General features: G+C 38.3%; 1 protein-coding gene across 1 annotated transcript in view; it reads right to left on the bottom strand.

Annotated features, from left to right (window-relative positions):
* Window positions 1-10,652: 10,652 nt before the first annotated feature.
* BMP5 (bone morphogenetic protein 5) overlaps window positions 10,653-23,300 on the bottom strand; it is a 28,685-nt gene continuing 16,037 nt past the window's right edge. Inside the window, exons 3-6 of the mRNA XM_010082644.1 lie at window positions 22,325-22,522; window positions 16,897-16,973; window positions 14,948-15,058; window positions 10,653-11,277 (exon numbers count right to left, since the gene is read on the bottom strand). Coding sequence (XP_010080946.1) covers window positions 11,128-11,277; window positions 14,948-15,058; window positions 16,897-16,973; window positions 22,325-22,522 — 536 coding nt within the window. The 3' untranslated portion in view covers window positions 10,653-11,127. The remainder of the gene's footprint in view (window positions 11,278-14,947; window positions 15,059-16,896; window positions 16,974-22,324; window positions 22,523-23,300) is intronic.

Here is a 23,300-nt window from a genome sequence, read left to right as displayed (position 1 = left end):
TGATTCTATGATTCTATGATTCAACAAGAAAATGACCTAATGTGTGCTAGTGCAACAGAAGGAGGTGCAGACTGGAGACCTCAGTGATGGGGGGGTGGGGAGATAGGAGTGGCTTGCACTTCAAGTGCTTAGATATCAAGGGGATAGAATCCCTGATGTCAATCTGTACTGAATATACATTATGATTCACCAGTGTAAACAGAGTTAGAGGCTGGAAATTTAAGAAGAAAATTAAGACAAAAATGTTTCTCAGGGCATCTATATTCTTCCTGAAGGGCTTTTGGTCCCTCAGGAGGTTCTGAGTCTAAGCTTTGTTGTGCGGGAGATGAAACAAATGTGTACAGCTAGAAACCAAAACAAGAACTAAACCCATCTGAGGATATCACCTCACTGCTATTTTAATAGAATGCATAGTCTTCTTGCTCCAGGCTATTTTAAGATAGTTCTCCTGTTCCTCGTGACCTTTTAGATGAGGTCTACAGTTACATCTACTTTTTTTTTTGGTCTGAAAATAAATGGAGGAATTTTAGCAGTGAGTATTCTGATCCAGCAAGTTCACCATGGTTTTGGTAAACATAGTGAAAAATTGTAGATGGCACTGAGTGTGCATAAGCCCCACACCCTTCAGTTTCTAGTGACAATAAATATCCCAGTGGAGCTATACAGTAAAGAACATTACTATAACCACCTGTACTTCTGCCTGGCTTATTCACTCATAGATCAGTGTAATCGAGGAAATAAAGAACAACACAACTGCAATGTATATTTAGGCATTTATTTCAGTTCTCTACTGCCCTGCACCTTGTATTAACACGTAAAACACTGTAAAAAGTTCTGCAATGCAATGAATCATCCCACTATGTCACTAATTTGAGAAAATTCCTCTCAGTTCCAGTGAGCCATGAGTTCTACTCTTTATGTTTCTCAGACTTCTTCACAATACATAGAAAATTCATAGAGCAAGTATATCAATGTTTCAGAGACTGGAGAAAGTAATTTGAAAGGAATTAATACCAAAAAAATGGGTAACCTGAGCAAATAACCTCCTTCAGTAATGACTAAAGGAGTTCTTTAGGATGGCACAAACTACTACCTTGAATTCAAGTGAGCATATTAGAAAAAAAAAAATTGAAAAGAAGAGCCCAGATGAGCAAGAGGTACAATTTTCTAATGAGGAAATACATCAGATGGTGTGTATATGGAAATAACATGTATGCACTTACATGTCTAGAGATGTATCTGAGACACTCATTATTAGTAAGGTATTTAACCTCTTAATTCTCCTGTGTTATTGATAAATGTTGTTATTATTGTGTTACAAGTGAGAACCGAATGAGGTAAATATATCTTTGAAAATTTTGGCCTACCACAAAAAGAAGCACATGGTTGACTAGAATTCTGAAACAAACCAACAACGTCTAATGCCAAAAATAGCACTATTTCTACTCTGCTCAACAGATTTGAATGTCAAAATGTCTCACAAAACCTAATTCATTTCACTTGCCCTTTATGAATTAATGACAAATACACATAGATACAGAAGAGATGGGGAGGGACTCTTCATCAGGGACTGCAGGGACAGGACAAGGGTAATGGCTTTAAGCTGAGAGAGGGTAGATTTAGATTGGATATTAGGAAGAAGTTTTTTACTGTGAGGGTGGTGAGGCAGTGGCCCAGGTTGCCCAGAGAAGCTGTGGATGCCCCATCCCTGGAGGGGTTCAAGGCCAGGCTGGATGAGGCTTTGAGCAACCTGGGCTAGTGGAGGGTGTCCCTGCCCATGGCAGGGGGGTTGGAACTAGATGATCTTTAAGGTCCCTTCTAACCCAAGCCATTCTATGATTCTGTGATTCCATGATGTGGAATATTTATTTTCCAATGTTTCAAAGTGAATTAGTGACAGAAGCAGGGAAACAATCCAGAACTTCTGAGCCCTTCTCTTTGTCTTTCAAAAATGAAGCACACAACTCTGGTTTTATGCACCTTAGGTTTTAATAATTGATATGAAGTGAACTGGATATGTGACTTCAAATATCAATCCAAAGCCTTTCCAAGATTAATTGACTAAATAGTTTTGATAGTCAGCTGCCAGTCACTACCATTTTTTCTTTGCTGTCCAAACAAAAATAGAAAGAAAAGACCTATATGTACTAGAACATAGCCAAGATTTAAAGTAAATATGATATGAAAATTATAGAAATGGGCTCCTCCAGGAAAATAGCTCCAACCATTTTTATTGATTTGAAGATCTACATCTTTGTGCATAACAAAACAAAGGTTAAATAAGGTTAAAACTTTACTACCTGGACTGTAATTATTTGGTAGTAGATTCTTCAAAATATCTACAGTGCAATCTTTACCTTGGAAGAGGCTGAGAAGACAAGCACTGTCAGTGGCTCTTACAAAAGACTTAAACTTAGCCAGCATCAAAAATATCAGTGGAAAACTTTCTATTTTAATTTAATTCTCTTGGTATTTTCATTGGAAATGTGCATGCATTTCAATATCAGGCTGCCAAAGGTAAGGAATTCTCAGCTCTGCACAAATGATTGTACTGCTCAGTATCTAGCACGGTTAATCACTTCACTGCATCTTCGGAGCAATGCATGAAGCAAGGGAGCAGTCACCTCTTCACAAAAGTAGGACCCTCAGAGATGCAATGAATCAAAGATAAAAATACTCAGAAGTACTCCTGACAGGACATCAGTCAGAAGATGGTGCTATTATAACAGAACTTCTAAGGCAGCGGGGGCTCTACGGGAAACCAAAACATACAAGTAAAGCTCAAAAGAAGCTTATGTTATGAGTTGATACTCATCATCTCGCTGAACACACATTACAGAAGTGTTCTCACTGAATTGAAAGACCCTTTGATGTTATGCCTTGACTTGCTTGCACTGTTCACACCGAAGGGAAAATACACAAAACCACATACACTTTAAGTTACCATTCACAAACTTTTGCAAAATGTTTGGATCTTATCAGTTCAGGGATCCTTTAATGATCAACATTTTAACATATTTCTACACTATATAGTATACTTCCATGTCAAGATATAGGTTCTGACTGAAATGCTGCTGGTATTGCAAACAACCTGGAATTATGTAGTAACATGATTACATTGCCTCTGGAGCAGGATTAGCTCAAGTATCTACATAGAACTGCTGTTCAGCATCACACAGAAGTAGCTTTAGAAACTTTTCCTTTTCCGAAGGAAAAAAAATGGAGGTTGCCCAACTTTTCATAAACAAAATACTAAATTTTCTGCAATGTAAAAAGGTTAAAGTGAGACTGTGAAGGAAAAAAGGCTGATGTGGGTAGGAAAATGAGAAAACGAGAATATAATCACCAAAACATCTGGTTGCATGTAAATGAGTGCGGTAATTACCCACATAGCAAGTGGGTGACTAGAAATGCATGAAGTTAGAGTAGTCCACAGGAAAGTTAATTGCGGTAATTGATATGATGAGTGGGATGGATTCTGCAGGCTTTGGGCAATCATGGAAACTAGATTATAGAGAAAAAGGCAGAACCATTAAGCAGAAAACACCACAGACAGGTTTCACTGTCTGACAGAGATCTCTTCCTTGGTAGAAAATTCATAGTGTTAGTTTTAATATCTAGAATATAAAGAATCCAGCTGGGCTCAGGTGTCCTCATCATGACCCAGGTATGTTAATGGAAGAGGTTACCATTCCTGGCTGCACTTCAGGACCCTTCTGAAGGACCTTACTGTATTGAGTAAACTTCTAGTGGAGAAATCTGTTTTAAGAAAACCCAGAATTCCCCTTTGTGAGATGAAACAGCTTGATTAGCCTGACATTGCTTGAATGCTCAAGCAGACTGCTCTCCTGGAAGGCTGATGGGCCATGGTGCTTAGAATCAGGGCAGTGCCTTGTCACTAATGGCTGTAAGGAGAGGGGTATAATAGCTGTGTATTATGTTTAGCTACCTAATTAAAAAAATGTAAATACATGCATGTCACCAGATTCCTGTCTTGACAATTATTATTTGGCTCATTATAGCTTTTTCAACAGCAGAGGTCACTTAAGAGGAAAGATTCAGAGGAGTGAGAGGAAAACATTTTAGGAAGCATTCTGAAATGCTACTTAGTTATTCTAGAATAAATCCAGAGGAACACTACTGCTCCTACTGCAGTGTGTATTTACATCATGGGAAAAAAACTAAGAGAATGGTAAAAGACTTAGAGACAGTCAGTGGAAATGGGGTGTAACATGATTGAAGAGAAGGGTCAAATTCTTTCCTGCCAAAAATGAGCAAACCCCTGTGAAAATGTCAGTGAAGCTTCACTCAGAAATGTCGGGAGAAATTTTAGCCAGTGTGGGAATTTCACAATGAATACTACTCTGTCATTGAAATAGAGCCATATCTTTAAGCACTTTTGTGATTAAATGCAGGCATTTTGAGTGAGCTCTGCCGTGTACCATTCTGCAAGACACCTCTCCATTTGCCTGCCTTGGATACGAGATGTCGTGCTCACGGACAGCCCTCATGTCTGGACTGTGTCACAGAAGGGAACCCTGCAGCTTCCAGGCTCCTTTCCATGAATATTGGAACGCGCAGTCCCCAGGGTGGCTGGCTCCTCGTCAGGGTACGTCGGCACCCTGCGGCCGCAGCCCCTGCCAGGCTGACGGGGCTTATGCAAGGTAGGGACACAGCCTGGGCTCCCCTGACCTGGTGGCCACTTGCACAGCACTGGTTTGGGCTCTGCAGATGAGCAACAATCTTTTTAAAAACTATTTTAAAACTGTTTTCATGATCTCTTTTAAAACTTGCAATAAAGGCTTGGGATTTTCCATGTTCAGTTCAATTTTGAAGCATGAAATTCTTTCCCCAGAATTTTAAGTCATGACCTTTAGCCATTTTTTGTTGTAGATGGGTGAAAGAGTAAAAGCATAATGTCTTGGTTATAAGGAGAAGAAATTTGAGAATTAAGCAGTTAATTGTATTCTGACGTGAATAATGTTCCAGAAAGAATCAGAAATATGTTTATGAGTATTCCAAGGGCACTGTTCATTTTGATAGATTTTGTATTTACACCAATGTATCTGACAATAAAAATCTGGATATATGTCCTGAGGTATGCAATGTAGGTCCTGTTATTAGCAACTCTTTAATTTTGACTAAATTAATAGATTTCAAAACATGAAATGTAACCAGGCTCAATAGTTTGCTAAAAATTATTTTCTTAATGGGAGTCCAAATTTGTTATTACCTATATGAATTCCATTTTTAAAGAGGCAACCAGTTACAGTGTTTTGTTTCTTGCTAAATGCAGAAGTACTTTTTCAGGAAGATTTCATGGAACTGTATGCACTTACCTAGATATTTTTATCTGCAATAACTCAAACCAAGAAATATCACATGCATGTAAAACAGAAAGAAAAAGTGAGCAAAAAGATTTCTCAAAGATTTACATCCCAATTAAACAAGCAACTGATCTAGCAGGTCTTGTCTTTGTTCCATCCCTGCAGTACAGTCTAGGAAAGAGCACTCCCTGTGGGAGCTCTTAGTCTTGAATAATAAAACAGATAACATGCAGAGATGTCTGAAAAGAGCCGTTGCAGAGGTTAAGGGAGAAACACTGATTTTGAAAAGGAATCCCATTGGTGGATGTATTATTGGTCCGAATAAAAAGGAACACACTATCTTGTGGCAAGTTAATATGAGACAGCTCAGCAACCGAGAGGATAATCAGGCATGAACGGCTTTGTTTTCCAATTAGATCAGTTTAGGGAGTTTGATATATGTGCCATGTTTCTCCACCACATCTTCTCCAACTTTTGGTCTCTGCAGTTGAATACCTTTGTGTTTGAGCCTGGATTTCTCCTTTATGGAAGAACTTATGAGGGGCAAAGATGCCAGAAAGAGCCTCCTCCAAGTTTTCTCCTCACAATTTAATTAAAGAGGTTTCTCATCTTTACAAATGTTTCTGCTCACAAGTCAGCTGGAGATCCGGAAGAGATGAGTGGAAGTTATACAGAGAAAATCCTGCTCCCACATCTCTACTTCAATATTAGTCTCTGAGAGAGTTGTTCCCTAGCAAATATGTTGCTCCCATATCTCTAGCCAACATTTGCCCTGAGATCCCCTGCTACACAAATATTAAAACAGTCTCAGTCCTAACAAATTGCTGAACTTTCCACTGAGCAGGAGGAAAATGTAAGGAAGAAAAGGGAGAGATGCGCCACTACCTTCAACTCTACTGGTGCAAATTTACAAGGCTGTTGAAAAGGTGCTCCAAGATCTGGTGCAAGCACATCCTGGTGGGCTCCGCAGAAGTAGCTTTAAAATATAACCACCCCCTCATGTGAAACGTGGAGTCTGCACCCTGAACATGCCTCAGTTTTATCAGTCACTGCCTAGATTTCCACAAACAATCATGAAACTAGAAAAGTACTTGGTAAATGCAAGGTATGGGTCTGGGTAACCCCTAAGATTGCCCATCATTCGTTGAAGTTATGAGCTGCAGGGACAGGAATGTCAAGTGTATGTATCACTCCACCAATAGTGTGGGATAGGGGCTAGAGCACTGGGACACTGGAGATCTGGTTATCTCCCCTGTACTGCCTCTCATCTGCTCTTGTCTTAGGCAAGTCTGTCCACCTTTCTGTACCTGTAAAGTAGCAATACGAATAACACATGCTTCTTTTGTACAGCATTAACATCTGCTAAAGCAATGAAAATATCTTCATTCATATTAATAATAATAATTGATGGTACCCATCTGGAAGCAAAAAAAAGTCCGGGAACAGAACAGAAAGTATTTATCTGGAAATATAGCAGTCAGGAGAGGTCTCTGTGTCATGCGTTGTAAATATGGAAAACAGAATACAAAAGGCCCATGTAAATCACATGAGATTCCTGATCCCTCATGTACCACGTTTGGCACTGATTTATTTGAATTAAGATGGCAAGAAAACCTCCTCTTGCTGTTTTTTGTTGGATTTTTAGTTTAGTTTTCTTTTGTTTTTAATCAAACTCTTGCTCAAGCCATGCGGGTAAGAATTCAGTAACACACTGTAAATCACAGTTTGCAAGTTCTGTGACTGCAGACAAGATAGTAAGAGATAATGCTGTATAATTCACATGTGGCTTGTTCGTCATTCAGCCACCACATGTCAGAATCTCCCTATGCACAGCTGAATATGTGAGCAGAAGAGCTGGTAGAGATTGCAAAGAACATAATTTTAAAAGTCCTGTTGATTCAAATCTTTTGGTTATTGCTGAAACAATTCAGAATCTTATGAGTACAAGCCTAAACCCTTTTTTTTAACCATCTTTGCGTCAAAGTCTATTTAATATAAAACTGTTTCAAAAGAGGAGCTGACCAAAAAAATAGAGCAGATTAAATATGCAATCAGCAATGCAGCCTTTTCCAAGGAAATGGTAGAGAAAATTAATTTCAAAATGGAATTTTTTGACATCCCGTCATGATAACGAAAGATTTCTTAAAGCTCCATATCCCAATTAAACATCCCATTTAAACTTTTTCAATAACATAACATTATTTTGAAGATATCAGGGTGTAATTTGCTACAGCTGCTCAGACAAGGTCTGTAGCACGGCCATTGTCCTAAACCCACTTCATAGTTTTTGGAGAGAAATAGGTGAATTGCAATCCAAATGTGCAATTTCTCTATGTTGTCCCTAAAGAAAGTCTCAGTTCCAGTGTCTACAGTAAAGATGTAACTCACAGCACTCATGTATATAGCATTTAATAAAATGAGGCCCCAAGTTGTCTGACATTTGACTCCTATCATATTTGACTCCATCATATCTGAGAAGTTGTGGCAGTCTGGTGAAGTTCCCGCTTTCTGGAAAAGGGGAAGCATAACCCCCATTTTCAAAAAGGGAAAAAAGGAAGACCCAGGAAACTACAGGCCAGCTCTGTGGCCAGCAAGGTCATGGAGCAGATACTCCTGGAAACTATGCTAAGGCACATGGAAAACAAGGAGGTGATTGGTGACAGCCAACATGGCTTCACTAAAGGCAAATTGTGCCTGATAAATGTGGTGGCCTTCTGTGACAGGGTCACAGCATTGGTAGATAAGGGAAGAGCAACTGACATCATCTACCTGGACTTGTGCAAAACATTTGACCCTGTCCTGCATGACATCCTCATCTCTAAATGTGCCAGTATTGTGCAATACTATTCAGCTCTTAAACCTGACTTCTACTGGGTGAATATTCCTAAGCCATAGAAGTCATCACTAGTAACGTCCTGTAAACTTTTAGTTTTGGCCCAGCATGTGTAGCAATGGTGTCAACATTATGAGTAAGTTAAAGACTAAGAAGCTCTGACCCATAATGTAACACTAATTCTGCACAGAGCTGCTTCTGTTTTTCTGGTTTTTAGCCCTTTAGACTTTCCAGTTATAGATGCAGAAAGGTTAAACAACTTTGAAAAGAACAAAGCTCTCACATCCTAAACGTTAATGGAATGGTCTTCATAACTATAGAAATAGATATAGCTACACATATGGGTATATACTTAATGTAGTTTAATACAATTACATGCACATTATTTTACATTAAAACACACCTATGTACACTTATCCAGAGCATGCAGAGGGTTTGTTGCTGCTATCCTTCCTTTCAAGCAGAGGAATGACCAGTTAGGGTTTTATGGAGATTTTAAAAAATTCTTTCTACTTTCTAGTATATTTTGAGTCAAGTATTAACATTTGCAGGTATGATTTTTACTAATAATGTAGATAGTTCACCAGCTGCAACTTAAGAAATAATAAAATAAAAGTAACTCTACAAAATGTCTGTATTAAAAAATGAACTGCAATGAAACCTATTCATAACCATTGGTGATCTCTTGCTTTTACACTTAAAAGAATATATGAAGCCAGTGTCATTTTTGTCATGTGTCTCAGAAACAAAATCACAGCAGAAGAAAATAGCATTACAGGTTTATTATGTCTCAAAATATAGAAATATATTCCAACAGCATATCTTAAAGAATAATATAACAATAATCTTCAGTTTCTTATTCTCAAAATGGTACACCATTATTTAAAAAATATATTACTTAATGTACCCAAAATTTGGTTTCCATCAAATTCTATTTAGAATAAATTGAGTTCAAAAAAACATATCCACTTACCCAATTTACACAGAAACCAGTAAATTTTTGAAGACAACACAGGAATTTAACTATTCCAAAATGCTAATTCAGTTGGAGACATTGTATTTTGCTATACACCCTTTTGCATGAACGTAGATATGTAGGTCATGTTGGAATAAAATAGAGATGGATGTGTAAAATAGAACTGTTGTATTAAGAGGAAAGAGCTCCCAAAACTGAAATCAGAACTGTTAATTAAAAAAAAAAAAAACCAAACAGATGAGTGTATGCATAAAAAGGATTTGTATATTACTCCAACAGCAAGATAAAATAAATTAGTTTCTGCAAAAAGACAGTTGCACATTCACATGCATACACACAGTCACATGCACACGCTGATTTTATCAGTCTGCGATAATCTGAGTTTTCTGAAATATGCTTTAAATAACCAGAGAAGTCAGAGTTTACATTAGTATACTGTCTAAGGAGAAACTGATGTGTCCTATTCATTTTTTAACAACACTCTGAGAACTGTTTAAATGAAGCATTTTTAATCAAGGCAATTCATGATGAAAACATATATTATAATTAGCCATGTAGTAAAGAGAAAACAGAGTTTCTATTTCCCATTTCCATAACACTAAAACAAGGGGGTGTCTAAAGATATTAGATGTGGTAAATTCAAAATAAACATATGGGCAATGGTGGTGAGAATGATAATCTGTAATTAGTTGTGCAATTCACAACCACAGAATTTCATCTGAGGCCAAAAATTATTGGGAGATTAGAAGTTATTTTTACAGATTTAAGAATTTTCAAAGTTACGATAGTTAATGCTAAAAAAAAAAAAAATGAAAGATATCCCATCTTACATCTCATGATTTAAACTAATTTCCACCTGGCAGAGAAGCAGATGGGACAGAAAATAGGCTGCAAATTACCCAATGGATCGTTATGAAAGTTGGTTTTCATCTTTGCCTGAAAACAGCCACCATCAGGTACAGGATTTTCTATTAAACAGGTGACAACTGCTGCATCCCCTGTGCCTTCCCTCTCACACTCAGAAAACACGTCCAAAAGTGGGAGCTAAGTAGAGCAAAACCCTTCCATACCCTGTCTTCTGTATATTTTGTGTATATAGGAACTTGTGTTTATAATGGGAAGGCTAAGGGAAGTTTTTTGTTTGATTTTGCCTTGTGCTGTTATTGTAAAAATATTTGCCAGAGCAGTGTAATGGATAATAGACTGATGTGATTTGAGGTAAGAATGTTGTAGTTCAATTTTTAGTGTTAACTTGGAAAGTCATAGATAGAGGTGAGAGTCTGTCTCCACAGAATTCCCAAAGCTTTGAGCCTTTTGCTAACTCTGCAGCCCACAAGCCAAGAAGTCACATACTCCTCCAGTTACACACATCTTGCTAAAAAAAAAAAACAGTTATAACAATTATGTGCAATCTTTTCACTTCTATTTTCTATGTACTATTTATTTACTTAAACACTGTTCAACATTTCACTTTTTCTAAAGGAGCAGAACTTCTAAAAGAAAAAATATGTTTAGCCAAGCAGTTTTGTTTAGTTTTTTTTTCTGTGCCTTTTTCTAAATAAATACCCAGCCACAGTTTTCATTGGCACAATATAACCAAATGTATTTTAATTGCTTTAACAATATGCAGCAGTTACAGAAGTTCTGGAGTTTCTAGCTTTAAAAAAAAAATCTGTATGAAGGCTTTACTCTAAAATATTGAAATGGAATGAAATAGATTCCAGTATGGTCAATTGAAAAATTAGTTTGTGAAGTTCTACTGCACAGTAAGGTGACTCATAAAATAAATGGTTTTGAAATTTTGCTCATACAAAAGAAACTATATACTTTTAAATAAATAAAAGCTACTATATACATTATGCTGTACATTTAAATGAGAGATGACATGAAATGGAATAAATTTAGGACTGCTTTTTCCTCAGCAAGACTCATATCTTGACTTTATTACAATTCTGAATAAACCCCTCTGCTTTAGATTATTTTTTTTCATTCTAGTGGCAGCCACATGAACGCACCACCATATTCCTGTATTTTTTTAAAATAACGTTGGAACTGTCGTCAAAGTAGAGCACGGAGATTGCATTCAGTTTTGTTGGTGCACAGCATGGCTTTGGTACATGATCAGGGAACATCAAATGAACCTGAAAGACAGATAAATCCATAGCTCATATATCAAATGGTGAGGTGCAAGGACAACATCAGTGCAAAACATGACTTTGTAATTCAGAGTTCTGCGGCCGCAGATTTTCCCCAGTTAGCAACTTTAACCCACAGCTTATCTCCAGAACATTGCTCTGATTTCAATTGCACGGGCAGAGTTATACAGTAATAGCAGATGGAAATATAAATGAGGAGGAGCAGCCAAGACAGAAAGTTGGTTTTCAGATGAAATTTATAAAAGAGTTGGAGTTGGGCAGCTGCTCAGGAAAGCACTTAAACATATTGTCAGTACCACCTCTGTTGAGGACAGTGCTTAACATGAAGCACAGGCTCAAGTCCCAGGTCTGACAGGGACCCCAGTAGGCACTAAAATGTTTTCCTTTGTCAGGATCTCAGTGTGGAGGAAAGTCTGTTACAGAGAGCATTGGCTGTGCAGGCAAAGGCTCACGCTGAAACTGTTTTCATCCTATGAAATGGTAAAATGTGGGTTCTCAGACAGCATAAGTGCATTTTAAGGTCCTGTCTAGGTATCCATGAATCCAATTCTACTTCCACTGGAGTGAAAATCGGTTCATATGGTGGGTGCCAGCTGGACAGAATGTTTGGGGAAAGGGTTGAGGTAGCAAAGGCTTTATGTACACTAGGCTGAAATATATCAATGAAAGTTAAAGAGAAGGAAAAGAGTTTTTTGAACAGTATCCCAGAATGAACAAGATCTAGTGGAAATATCTGAAAATGGGGGAAATACAAGTTCTTTGTACTTGAAAGAAGGTTGGATGTAGTATTCTACACATGCCGAAAACTTGGAAACTGGGGAGGCCAGAGAAGAGGGAGTTGTAATAAAGAGGGCAAAAGATTATTAAGGCATGGATGAAGACTTCAGCAGTAATAGGTTTCATTTGTATGTTAAGTCTTTGTAAATCTGTTAGAGCCATCTGTCTTGCAGTGATATAAGCCCAGAGCCTTTGCCAGACAAGAGAGAGCAATCTATCAGGAAACGATTTTTACATAACTGTTACCATGAGAAGGTCTTTTGAAATGAGCAATAATAAATCCTGAAGTAGCAGTTTAGTAAGGGTTCAGACACACATTTAAAAACTGTTTAACAAATGAATAGCAAAGCACTGGAGCAAAGGAGGATTGTACCTCATTTGGGCAGATGTTTGCCCTGCCATAACTCCTGGTCCCACCAGCCCCTGCCACCCCATCTGAGAGCTCCATGGCCCTGCTGGTCCTGCATGACAGCAATGCTCACAGCCTTTTCAAGAGTGAGCCTGGAAGTCATTGTGAGTCAACCTGCTGATCCACCATTGACCAGGAGGTCAATGCTACTCCGATGCCTGTTCAGAGGGTGATGGGAAGTGAGAGAGGAGAAGAAAGCTCATATAACTCATTAAATTCTGTCTGTCTCGTATTTATGTACATTTGTATCATCTGTCTGCCTAAGTTAAGTCTCAGAAAAAGAAGAGAGGGAAAGGTACTGGCCTAGCATTTCTCCTATTCTTATTACAAAAGAAAAAAAAAAAAAAAAAAGAGTCAGTAAAGCTTGGAGGGGTACCAAGGAACAATCACTTCCCAGCCCAAAGAGTGGGCTTTTTTAGAATGGTGTAATCAGTATGGTTGGGAGATGATTACATTTCGATTAGGGTGGGGTATATGAATAACTGTTTCCCAAGCCATCCCCATGTGCACACCTTGTGTAAATCTGAATTTTGTATAATTTAAACCAGAAAGCATTCAACTACTGTTATCTCATCTAATTTATGTGCAGTTAAAATTTAATTAGCCTCATGATTTTTTGGCTGCACAACTGAATGCATGTACGGTACATGCAGAGGGAGACATACAATTCCAAAAAGGCCATAAAAAGGAGGGAAAATTCAAGTATCCAAATTTAAAAATAGGACAAACCACAAATTTCTGAATCATGGGAAATTAACCATTTTTGGAAAGGATAAGTGCATGAGAGAAAGTAGCACTGGGCCACTGCTTATTTAACAGTCCATAATTGCAGAAGGGAACTCTAACCTGGGGATCTCACTGATATTGGCAAATTTCTCGACAATGTTTGCATAATGTTAAGCTATTGCTTTGCTGACCTATTTTGTTTCAGCTCAGGACTGCATATATGCTGTTCTTCATCATCTCTTAGGTACATTGCTATACCCCTTGCCAAGTAGCATTTGCTGTTCCCCTTCATCTGAACCCCTTACCACAATTCTTCTGTTTATTTCCCGCCTCTAACTTTTTCCCTCTTTTTGTGAGTCTTGCTGACTTGAGTTCTGGTATAGAGGAATAATGTTGCATTGGTGGCTGGACTTGTAGAAGGTGCATAAATGAAAAGCTGAATGGAAAGGAAAAGGTCTCAGCACAAGCTGAGGTTTTAAAAAATGTCACTCTCCTGTAGAAGTACTTTTCAATTTCACAAGCAGAATTTGTTTTCTGTCAGAAAGAAACCAAAATTCTTTGTTTGTTTGTTTGTGGGGTTTTTCTAGTGTCAGATTTTGGTTTTGGTCCCCCCCCAGCCCCCAGGAGGGTGGTAGCTGCACTCATTTCTGAAGGGGGAAAAGTTCTTCAGGCCCTGGGTTTTTATGTACAAATCAAAGAAAAAGATCACTGTCCATGGACAGACTCATCAGCATAGTCCGGTCGTCAGGATACTTTTCTGTCATCACAGAGCGAGCCTTAAAACTGTATTTTTCTAGTTGCAGTAGAATGCCTTGACCTTTCCAGAAACTAATAAGGGATGGCAACCCTTTCCTGTTCTGATTTTGTACTCCCACTCCCCCCCCCTCATGTATTATCTCTCATTCTTCTGCTTCTTAATCATTCTGCTAGTACTGATGCTGTTCAGAGCCAGTTCTTCAGCTGGCACAGGTGAAAGACCCATGACCAGACTTGGGACTCACAGCATTACATTTAGGCATAGTTTAAAGTTCTTGATTTCTGTAGGTGCTGTATTTTCTGAAACATAGCTGAACGCTGCTGGGGTAGAGGAGGCCTAGCCAAGTGCTTCAACCAAGTTCATCATTTTGGCTGCTCCAGTTGATGCACAGGTCTAACATAAGAACTAGCAGAGGCAGAAAGCTGGCTGCAAATCCCCTTTTACATGGACCAGACAGAGCAACAGATCCAAACCCACTTATTTTAAAATTGCATTTGTTAGCCAGGCATGACTGAACACAATTTCTTACATGCAAATGCGTCTGCTTGCAAAGCTTCACATTAAATTACTGTTTAAGGATCTCCGCCAACAGTTGACAACAAAGGTCCACAGAGTGGCCAAGCGTCAACAGTTCTGGAAGGTACAGCATGTAGACGTTAACATGGAGCTTCAATAAGCTGCAAAAAACTCTTGGAAGTGGGACCAGGGGGCCCCTTTGGTTCCTGTCTACACAATTCTCCAGTAATATGACACAGTCTTCTCATATGTTCCTGCATTTGAAATGGAAGGGAAACCTACCATGCAGGCTACTCTGTACAGTTCATCCTCTCTCCAGCATAATCGTCAAAGCATGTCTTTGAAATGGGTTGTCATTTACACAGAAACAATCAAGATCCAACAGTAGCAAACAGAGAGGAAGAGACAGCCCCAGTCCCAAGACACTTGCAGCTGCAAAACAGGCAACTACAACATAGGTAGAGGCATACCAGAGTCTGAACAATGGCATGGTTTGTTGCATTCATGTGGGCATTGAGGGGGAAAGAACACTCTCCATCACAGTAAAACGCAGCGTAGCCCTCCGGTGCGATAATCCAATCCTAAAACAAGAACAAATAAACCCACTCAATTTTTTTTTCTCACTTGGAGAATTTAAAACTATATCAAGCTAACTAAGACTTGTCCAAGGACAAAATGAACTTCAGAATGTGGCATGTTAAATTACTTTTTTTGCCAAAAAAAAAGAGAAGTATTTGCTTTGTTCATGAAAAACTCAGATTAAAATTAAATTAAACTTAGACATCTGTACTGCATACCAACTAATGGGGTTATAACGGAAATTAAAGGTCCAAGGTTTGTAAGAATACTTTTCATCCCAGAAAGAAAATCTTCAGCACTTCTTGGTGCAACAAAAATAATTAAAATGCATCCTCTTTCTACAGCATGCTCAATACTTAAAATTAATTGTATTATTGCATGAGACTGAGGGTTGTTGGAGATTATCCATTGGAATGTCACTGAATCATGCATTTTGAGTATTTCTAGCAACACAGTATGGGGAAAAGGCCACGAGTGGGAAAATATTTTAAAAAGTTAATGAAACCTATGTGTTTAGTTAGCTGAATTCTTCCTTTGCCAGGAAAAGGTAACAGAGGTGGTAAGGGCGGAGAGGAGCAAGTACCTGCTTCTTGGGTTTTGTTTCTTTTTATCTCATTTCACCCTGAGTTTCACTGATCAAATATTGTACAGTGTAGCTCTGGCTTTCCAAATGAAACTTCTAATTCTTCAATTTTTTTTCTGTGAGAAAAATAGCTTTTGTTTTCTCTATAGCCGCCTTGAAAGACTGACCTGAGAGCCTTGCACATCTGGGGCATATCAGAATTTACTGTTTCAAAAATAAAAAAACTGGTGATACCTGGAGAAATGTGTGATCTACAGAAAGACAGTGGCTCACTTGTTCAGTAGCTTGAGTTCAAGTCAATACCACAAGCTTGCTCTGTGGCCATGGACAGGGTGACTATGCTCTGCAGACTTGGAAAAACAGTCTCTGCCTAGTTCTTGAGAATAAACATCCTACAAAAAGTCAGGCAGAGTAATGAGGCCAGATGAGAATCTGAGCTAGGTACATAAGGGAAGAACTGCCATTGAAGAGATATCACACTTTTTCTCCCCATAGACTTGTTCTGTTCATGGAGAATTAATTGTTTTAAAATAATTCAGAGAAATATGAAAATGTGAAATGCACAGCCAGCTGTCTCTGAGTTCTTACCTACGTATACAATATGTCTAGATTATAGGTTGCTGATGGTCTTGTTCTTTCTTCATAGAGAGAACAAGGCTTTCTGGAAAAAAAGACCTAGACTGATCTCTGTTTTAATTTCTTATAATGCCCTGCCTCTGTCTTTATGATCTTTTACTACAAGTACCTTCTTTTTTTTTTGTTACAATATGGCAGGATGAGTTTTTCCTAGAAATTATATAAACTTAGCTATGGTGTTATAAAGATCACTGAGCAGTGATCCAAGATCTAGTTCCCTGCAGACCCTACTGCAGTGAAATCTCTCTGACCTACAGTAAACAGCACTGAAGCAGGGAGAATTCAAGTGCAAATTTCAAAAGTGCCATTGCTCACTGTGGGGATTTTGGTTTCATTTACTGCAGATCTGTTCCTATCTTGAATAGTGGTTCAGATTTATGTTTATGTGAATGAGTCCAGATCTTAAAGCCATTAATGTTTAAAGCCATTAAAATCTTTGAGAGAACAGCAGCCAAAGGTAAAGCAATAATGAGATGAATTAATTTCAACTTGCATACAAATAATTAGTCTCTCATCAGTGAAATATCAATTACCATGAGGAAAACAGACTGTAAATAATGAGTGACTGTAAAATAGGTTGTCCCAATTTGAATTGATAGAAAACAGCATTTATGACCATACCTGCCATCCTAAGTCTCGGAAGCTCACATAAAGTTCGTGTTTCTTACATGCTTGCTTTTGTTCGCTTGTGTTATAATCTACAGGAAGAAAATAATAATTAAACATCGTTTAGAAACGTTGCTATTTTTTGAGCTCCTGAGCAAACTATACAAAGGAAAGGAACAAGCGTGCTGTGATTTATATTCCTAGAGTTGTCATTTATATTCCTAGGGTTGGTCATAAAGGCAGTGTAAACTTGGAAATTCAGAATCAGCAGTGTCAACGTGATACAATTTGTGTACACAGCAGAAAGGATGCATTCAGCATTAGGGGAAACAGGTTTACTACATGTCTGTTTGCTGGCTCCCTAGGTAACAACACTGACAATATGCACACAGGTAATCAAAGGAGGACAAGTGAGAACTTTGTCCAAGATACAGGGAAATCATCTGTATGTTGGCAGAGGTTTAATTGCCAGGTAAAGAAGCACAACTCAAAAGATAACAACTATAAAAATTGTCCTGAAACAACAGAATTTCCAGAAGTTTGTTATTTAAACATTAGCACATTTTGTGCTCCATGTTTTCTGGAAATATTCACCACTCGATGATCTTTAGTTGGTGTTACCGATGTAAACAAGCAGACTAACCGATGTTTTTTAAAGGCCTGAATGTTTCTGCACTGTCAGAGATGTGTCAGGATAAAAATACACATAGAACCTTCCATACGTGCTTCTCCAGGACAACTTCAGTCCTGGAGAAAAGGTAGTACTTGTTCCTTATTGCCCCTGAGTAACAGGAAAGGAAGGGAATAGGGTCATGCCTTCACCACATTAGCACCCCAGAGTTGGTTTTCAGTGCTATTCTGGTGATGCCATCAGTTAGGGACGTGCTGGAGGGCAGGCTGTTTCCTCTGGTTCCATTTCAAGAACGCTAAAAGTGGCTTTTTTGGACCAAAATAACTATCCTGGCAGGAGAAAAAAAAAGTTGACTGAAATGCACAACAAAACAAAACAAAGCAAAACAAAGCAAAGCAAGGAAGACACTGAAAAAGAAACAAAATCTTAGTTTTCAGGAATAGAAAATTTTTTTTAGGAACAGTTTTTTAACATTAAAAGACTTGAGGCAGAGATGGAAGGCTGTCCTTTTAAAATTCCTGGAAAATTAAGAGAGAGGGCTTTTTCACATAAAATTAGAAGACAGGGAGTTCTACAGTCTGTGAGATAACCCATTGTAATGCTTCTCCATCCTTGCAGAAAACTCTTCCAAATACCTGGCCTAAACAAGCTTTTCTGCAAATTTACCAACTGCTTCTTGTAAGCTGTCCTGATCTGTGCTGTCATTGCTTCTCTGGGTTCTCTTCAGTGTCTCTGTGTCTTTCAGAAGACATGATGGCCAAAACTGAACACAATGCCAAGCCAAGTAAAATAATTATTTCCTGTGATTTCAAGATTATTTTCTAGCAGTATATCCTGTAACAGGAGTTTTGCAGCAAAACCACACTGTCAAATAATCAACTTCAGATCCTTTTTTGATAAACTTCTAGTTGTTTCAGGATTGTGTTGTATTTATGCTTGTCAATGAACAAAGGACAGGTTGGGAGTGAGAATGTTGATGAGAACTGCACATGATGGGGCTGCAGTAAACATAATATGGTGGAGTTAAAGATTCTGAGAGATGACCAAGATTAACAACAGCAGTGCAGCCCTGGACTTCAGGGGGACATATTTTAGCTTGTTCAGAGATCTTCTGCACATGATCTCATGGGATACTGTACTGGAGGGCAAATGAGCCCAGGAGAGTTGGTTGATCTTCCAGGACAACCTCTGAGAGAAGCACAAGGTAAGTCTACTGTCATGTGCAGGTCAAGCAGGTTTGCATTAAGCCGCTGTGGCTGAATAGGAAACTCTTGACTGAGCTCAAATTCAAATAAGAAGTAAAAGTAACGTGGAATTTGTATGAGCTATACAGAAATAATACAGACACATTGCCTGAGCATGCAGGGTTGAATGTTAGGAAAGCCAAAGCTTAGCTGGAATTAAAACTTGTGAGGGATACGAAGGTCAACAAGAAGGACTTCTATAGGTATATTCATAGCAAAAAAAACAAAAAAAAACCAAAAAAAACCCAACAACAAAAAAAAAACACCACCCCAAAACCTAAGAAAAATACAGATTCATTGTTCAGTAGGGAAGAGGACCTAGTGACAAAGACTCAGAACAGGTGAAGGTACTCAATGACTTCTTTGTCTTGTTTTATACTAGCAAGATTTACATTCAGGACTCCCAAGTCCCTGAGCCTAGTGACTGAAGCTCTACCCACAGTAAAAGAAATAGAGTTAGAAACCACTTAAGCAGATTGAAGATACAGGAGTCCATGTGAGCAGAAGGGGTAAATTTCAGGGTGGGGAATGAGCTGACCAACATCACTGCAAAGTCAATCCCTTGCCTTTTTTCAGTCTTCATAGTGACTGGAGGATATTTCTGATGTTTCAAAAATGGAAAATGTCACACCTGTCTTCAAGAAGGGCAATCAGCTTAAACTCAGCTTCTGGGAAGTCTGTGGAGCAAATCCTTCTGGAATCTGTGCCCAGGCATGTGAAGAACAAGAAGGTGTTTGGGAGCAGTCAGCATGGATTTACTAGGCCAAACTGTACCTGATGGTTTTCTGTGATGAGCTGACTAGCTTTGTGGGCTTGTGAAGAGCACTGGGTGTTGTTCACTTTTCTTTGAGAAAGGTTTTTGATATGGTCTCCTGTTGTTTTCTTATAACCAAATTGGTTCAGATACGGCTTGGATAGGTAAGGAATGTAATGTGTGGAAACTTGTCTGGGCTGCTGGGCCTAAAGGGTTTTGATTGGTGGTACAAGTCCAGTTGCTAGGGGTGTCCCTAAATGATCAGTACTGGTGCCAATAGTGATTAATGTCTTTGTTAGTAACCTGGACAATAGCACAGTGTGCTCTCTGCAAGTTCACAGAGGATACAAGATCTGAGTGATCAATCATCCAAATTAACAATAAAATGTTGGACTGAATCATATCCAGAAGACACTCAATGAGATGTCATTCAAAATACCCACCCAAATTTTACTCTTATTGGTAACATGCCCTTTGAACATGCATGTTCTTTTTTTTTAATGGGCTATGTACCCACTTTCTGTTGAGTATACCCATGCCTCAATATGTCTCCGGAAACTGTCAAAAGCTGTGCACAAGTCAAGATGTATACATTTGCAGGACTAAATAATTTGCTCAAGTACCACCAGGGATGTTAAGTTCGGCTTTCTAAGCTGTAATACCCCAAATCCTCATTGCTTTTTGAAGATGAATACTACCTTCTTTCCTATGGTATTTTTCTAGCCCTTCACGGGCTGATTCTCAGTGACACTTATTAAAGGTTCTCCACAGGTAATTAGTTACCTGCTGCCATCTCAGATACTCTCAGTTGCTTCTGGACATATGGGGTCAAAATACCCACATCCTATGGAAGCCCTGTGTCTTTCTGGAGTAGCCCCTGGAAGCAAGGCAAGTCATCCTTTGTGCTCAGTTGTCTGTAATAATATCTAGTATGTCCTTCACACACATTAGAAGAAAGGAGAAGGTAGTGGAGAGTTAGAGAACTTTAACTTAAAAAAAAAAAAACAACTGTGTTTCACTGATCACTCTTTACAAGGAACTGTATACTGATTTTGACTACTATCACTGGTCACAGGAGGTAAATATTTAGCTTTTCTGTTTCAGCTATTAATGGAAATTTAAAATTCAGTCATACAGAATGCAAGTCACTTTGCAAAATACTGTGACTGAAAAATGTGGTAAAGATATGCATATGAGAAAGTCAGGAAAGTCACAATCTGGTTTTAGATAACACCCAAGCAGGCAAACAAGTGAAAGCTGAAGATCGTGCTTTTGACAGTTTTCTATCAGTCATGACATTTCCATATTTAAGAATACGTACAGAAATTTTAGCACCAGAATGTAGCAGAAGTCCCTACAGTTAGAGGAGAAAGGCTGAATAATAAATATATAAGTTATCACATAGATGTCTTCACTGTCTTAGTACTCTGAATGATTTGAATATAGGTTAACCAGCAGTGGATGAATGGTCACATCAGAACACCTGATATAACGCTCTGTGTTTCATATGCAGACATGTATCTGCAACCATCTACCTATACATCATATTTAAATAAAATTGAGCCCACTACTAAAACAGTAGTTTAAAAACTTATTTTTTTCAGGAAATGTTTTAATACTAATTTTTAACCTTAAAGTGGGATTTTATTCTAGTAGATCACCAGTTAAACTGTAAATAAGTTTAGAAATATAAGTTATTCAAACAGTTTCTGTTACTTCTTTAGCAACTCAGTAGTGGTTTGTGGTTGTTAAGGCAAAATTCATCCTTGTGCAGATCAGGAAAAGGTCTATGAATTGCATTAGAGGGATCTCTAGTCTGTCACTTTCAAGGTTCTGAGATGGATATAAGTAATGCATAATGCTCATAATAGTTCTCCTCAAATGTGTTCTCCTCAAATGTGTTCTGCTCCAGAGCTGAATTCTTTCCACTAAATACTAGTTTGCTAACTTGTAGACATTCACAGTGTTTACCAATATCATCTATATTGAGGTTTTGATATGCTGGTACTAGTTCTGCCATGCTTGTAGAAAGACACATTTTCACATCCTGTCCCTGAAAAGTAGAAATGTTTGTTCAAAAATGAGAATATTTAGAAAGTTACTTTGTACCTCCAGCTGAAGGAGCATTTCAGGAAAGAATTGCAGCAAGACTTACTTCAGGTTCTAATGGGACTAACAATATTTTCACATGCATTATTGTCAGTTCTTTTCAGGTAAATAAGGGATCAAATTCACTCCCGTTCAGGGATACACTCTGTATTGACATCAGCATGTGTCAGCTGGTCTGAGCTCATAAACAGTTTACAATTTCACAGATTGGTTAAGTTTCTTCATTTCCAGTATTCAGATGTTTGTGTTACATCTTGGCTTCTTCAGCTGAGATGCGTTTAAACAAGAGCCCAAAAGAGTCCAAAACTGAGTCTTCCTCAACAAGCAATTAGGGTGCAACCCTTCTCTCTACTCTCTCTACCTTTTTGTCATGCGTAGCAAAGATCTCTTCCAGTTGTCTACTATGTAGAACTAGTTTCAAGGTCAGGTGCAGCCTTTCCCAAACTAGGTGGGCATTTCACCACCCAGGAGCCCAGGAGACATATGAGACATGTAAATGACCTGACTCACAAAAGGTAGATCATGCTCAGGGCCAGCATAACAAAAGAGGTTTAAGCAAAGCTGGAGGTAGAAATGGAGTAGGAACACAGTTTCTGACAGTTCAGCCAAGGAGCTGTATTTTGTTAAGCTGCTGTGACTCCACTGCATTTGAGCAGCTGCCCATAACTCCTCTAAACAAACGAGTAAAACATAGCTTCATCTTACCCCCAACACTCGGCATCTTAGAAGACTCCTGAGGGCTACTGGATTTGTTGCGATTCTGATTTTTCCTTTTGTTGTTAGCTGCTCGGACAGAACGGAAAAGCACTTCACTTGCCTTGAAGAATGCAACCATGAATGGTTGCTTTGACTGAGGCCCATGTCTTCCAATCAGGCCAGCAGATTTAACATTGATACTCCGACCTATAAGGTAATGGAAATCGTAAGTTAAGAGATGAAATTCTGCCCCTCCTGAACTCACAGCAGGAGTTCAACTGCTGACTGAAGCATGGCAAGGATTTTGCCCACAATCCTGAATTTATGTGATTAAGAATTCTAAAGGCATTTTGTGGAACAGAACTTAAATGACAAAAAATTAAACAATTTACAAATTTTTCACCAGCTTTACAGGTAGTTTGTCATTGCATAAAATTGCAGTGTCTGTGTACCATATATCTTATCTTACTCAGAAATTTTAATTCAGTCTCATGTACACATGTATGGAATTGAAAAATACATGGGCTCCATTGAAGTCTATAGGCTATCAAGAGGATAATGTGGTCATCTAATTTTTGCGTCACTTGAGTGTGAGATATGGAACCTTATATCCCCAAAGCAAATCAGTAGCAAAAAAAGTGTAGATAATAAATATACTTCTGCTTTAAAAATAAATATTGTGCAGTGTTATTCAAACTGATGTTCATTCAGTAGTAAAGGTAGGAAGGCATTCAGTCGTTCAAGAGAACAGAGTTTGAAATATGTACATTATGGACTCTGGTTCTGTTCCCAGGGGATGTGCATATTTCTTTAAAATATTTGTTCAGTCAGGACTGTGTGTTAACCTCCCTATATTATAGGATCTAAACCTCAGTAAAAGAAAAGAAAGCAAAACAAGTCACTGAAACTGCATCAGTGACATTTTAGCAAATAAACCCTTCCTCTTAACAGAATTTATTTTGGCAGCATAAACACTTTTGTGCGT

This window comes from Pterocles gutturalis, unplaced genomic scaffold (genome assembly GCF_000699245.1).
Source record: "Pterocles gutturalis isolate BGI_N339 unplaced genomic scaffold, ASM69924v1 scaffold49224, whole genome shotgun sequence".
Lineage (NCBI taxonomy): Eukaryota > Metazoa > Chordata > Aves > Pterocliformes > Pteroclidae > Pterocles > Pterocles gutturalis.
This window is presented reverse-complemented; position numbering and strand designations above follow the sequence as displayed.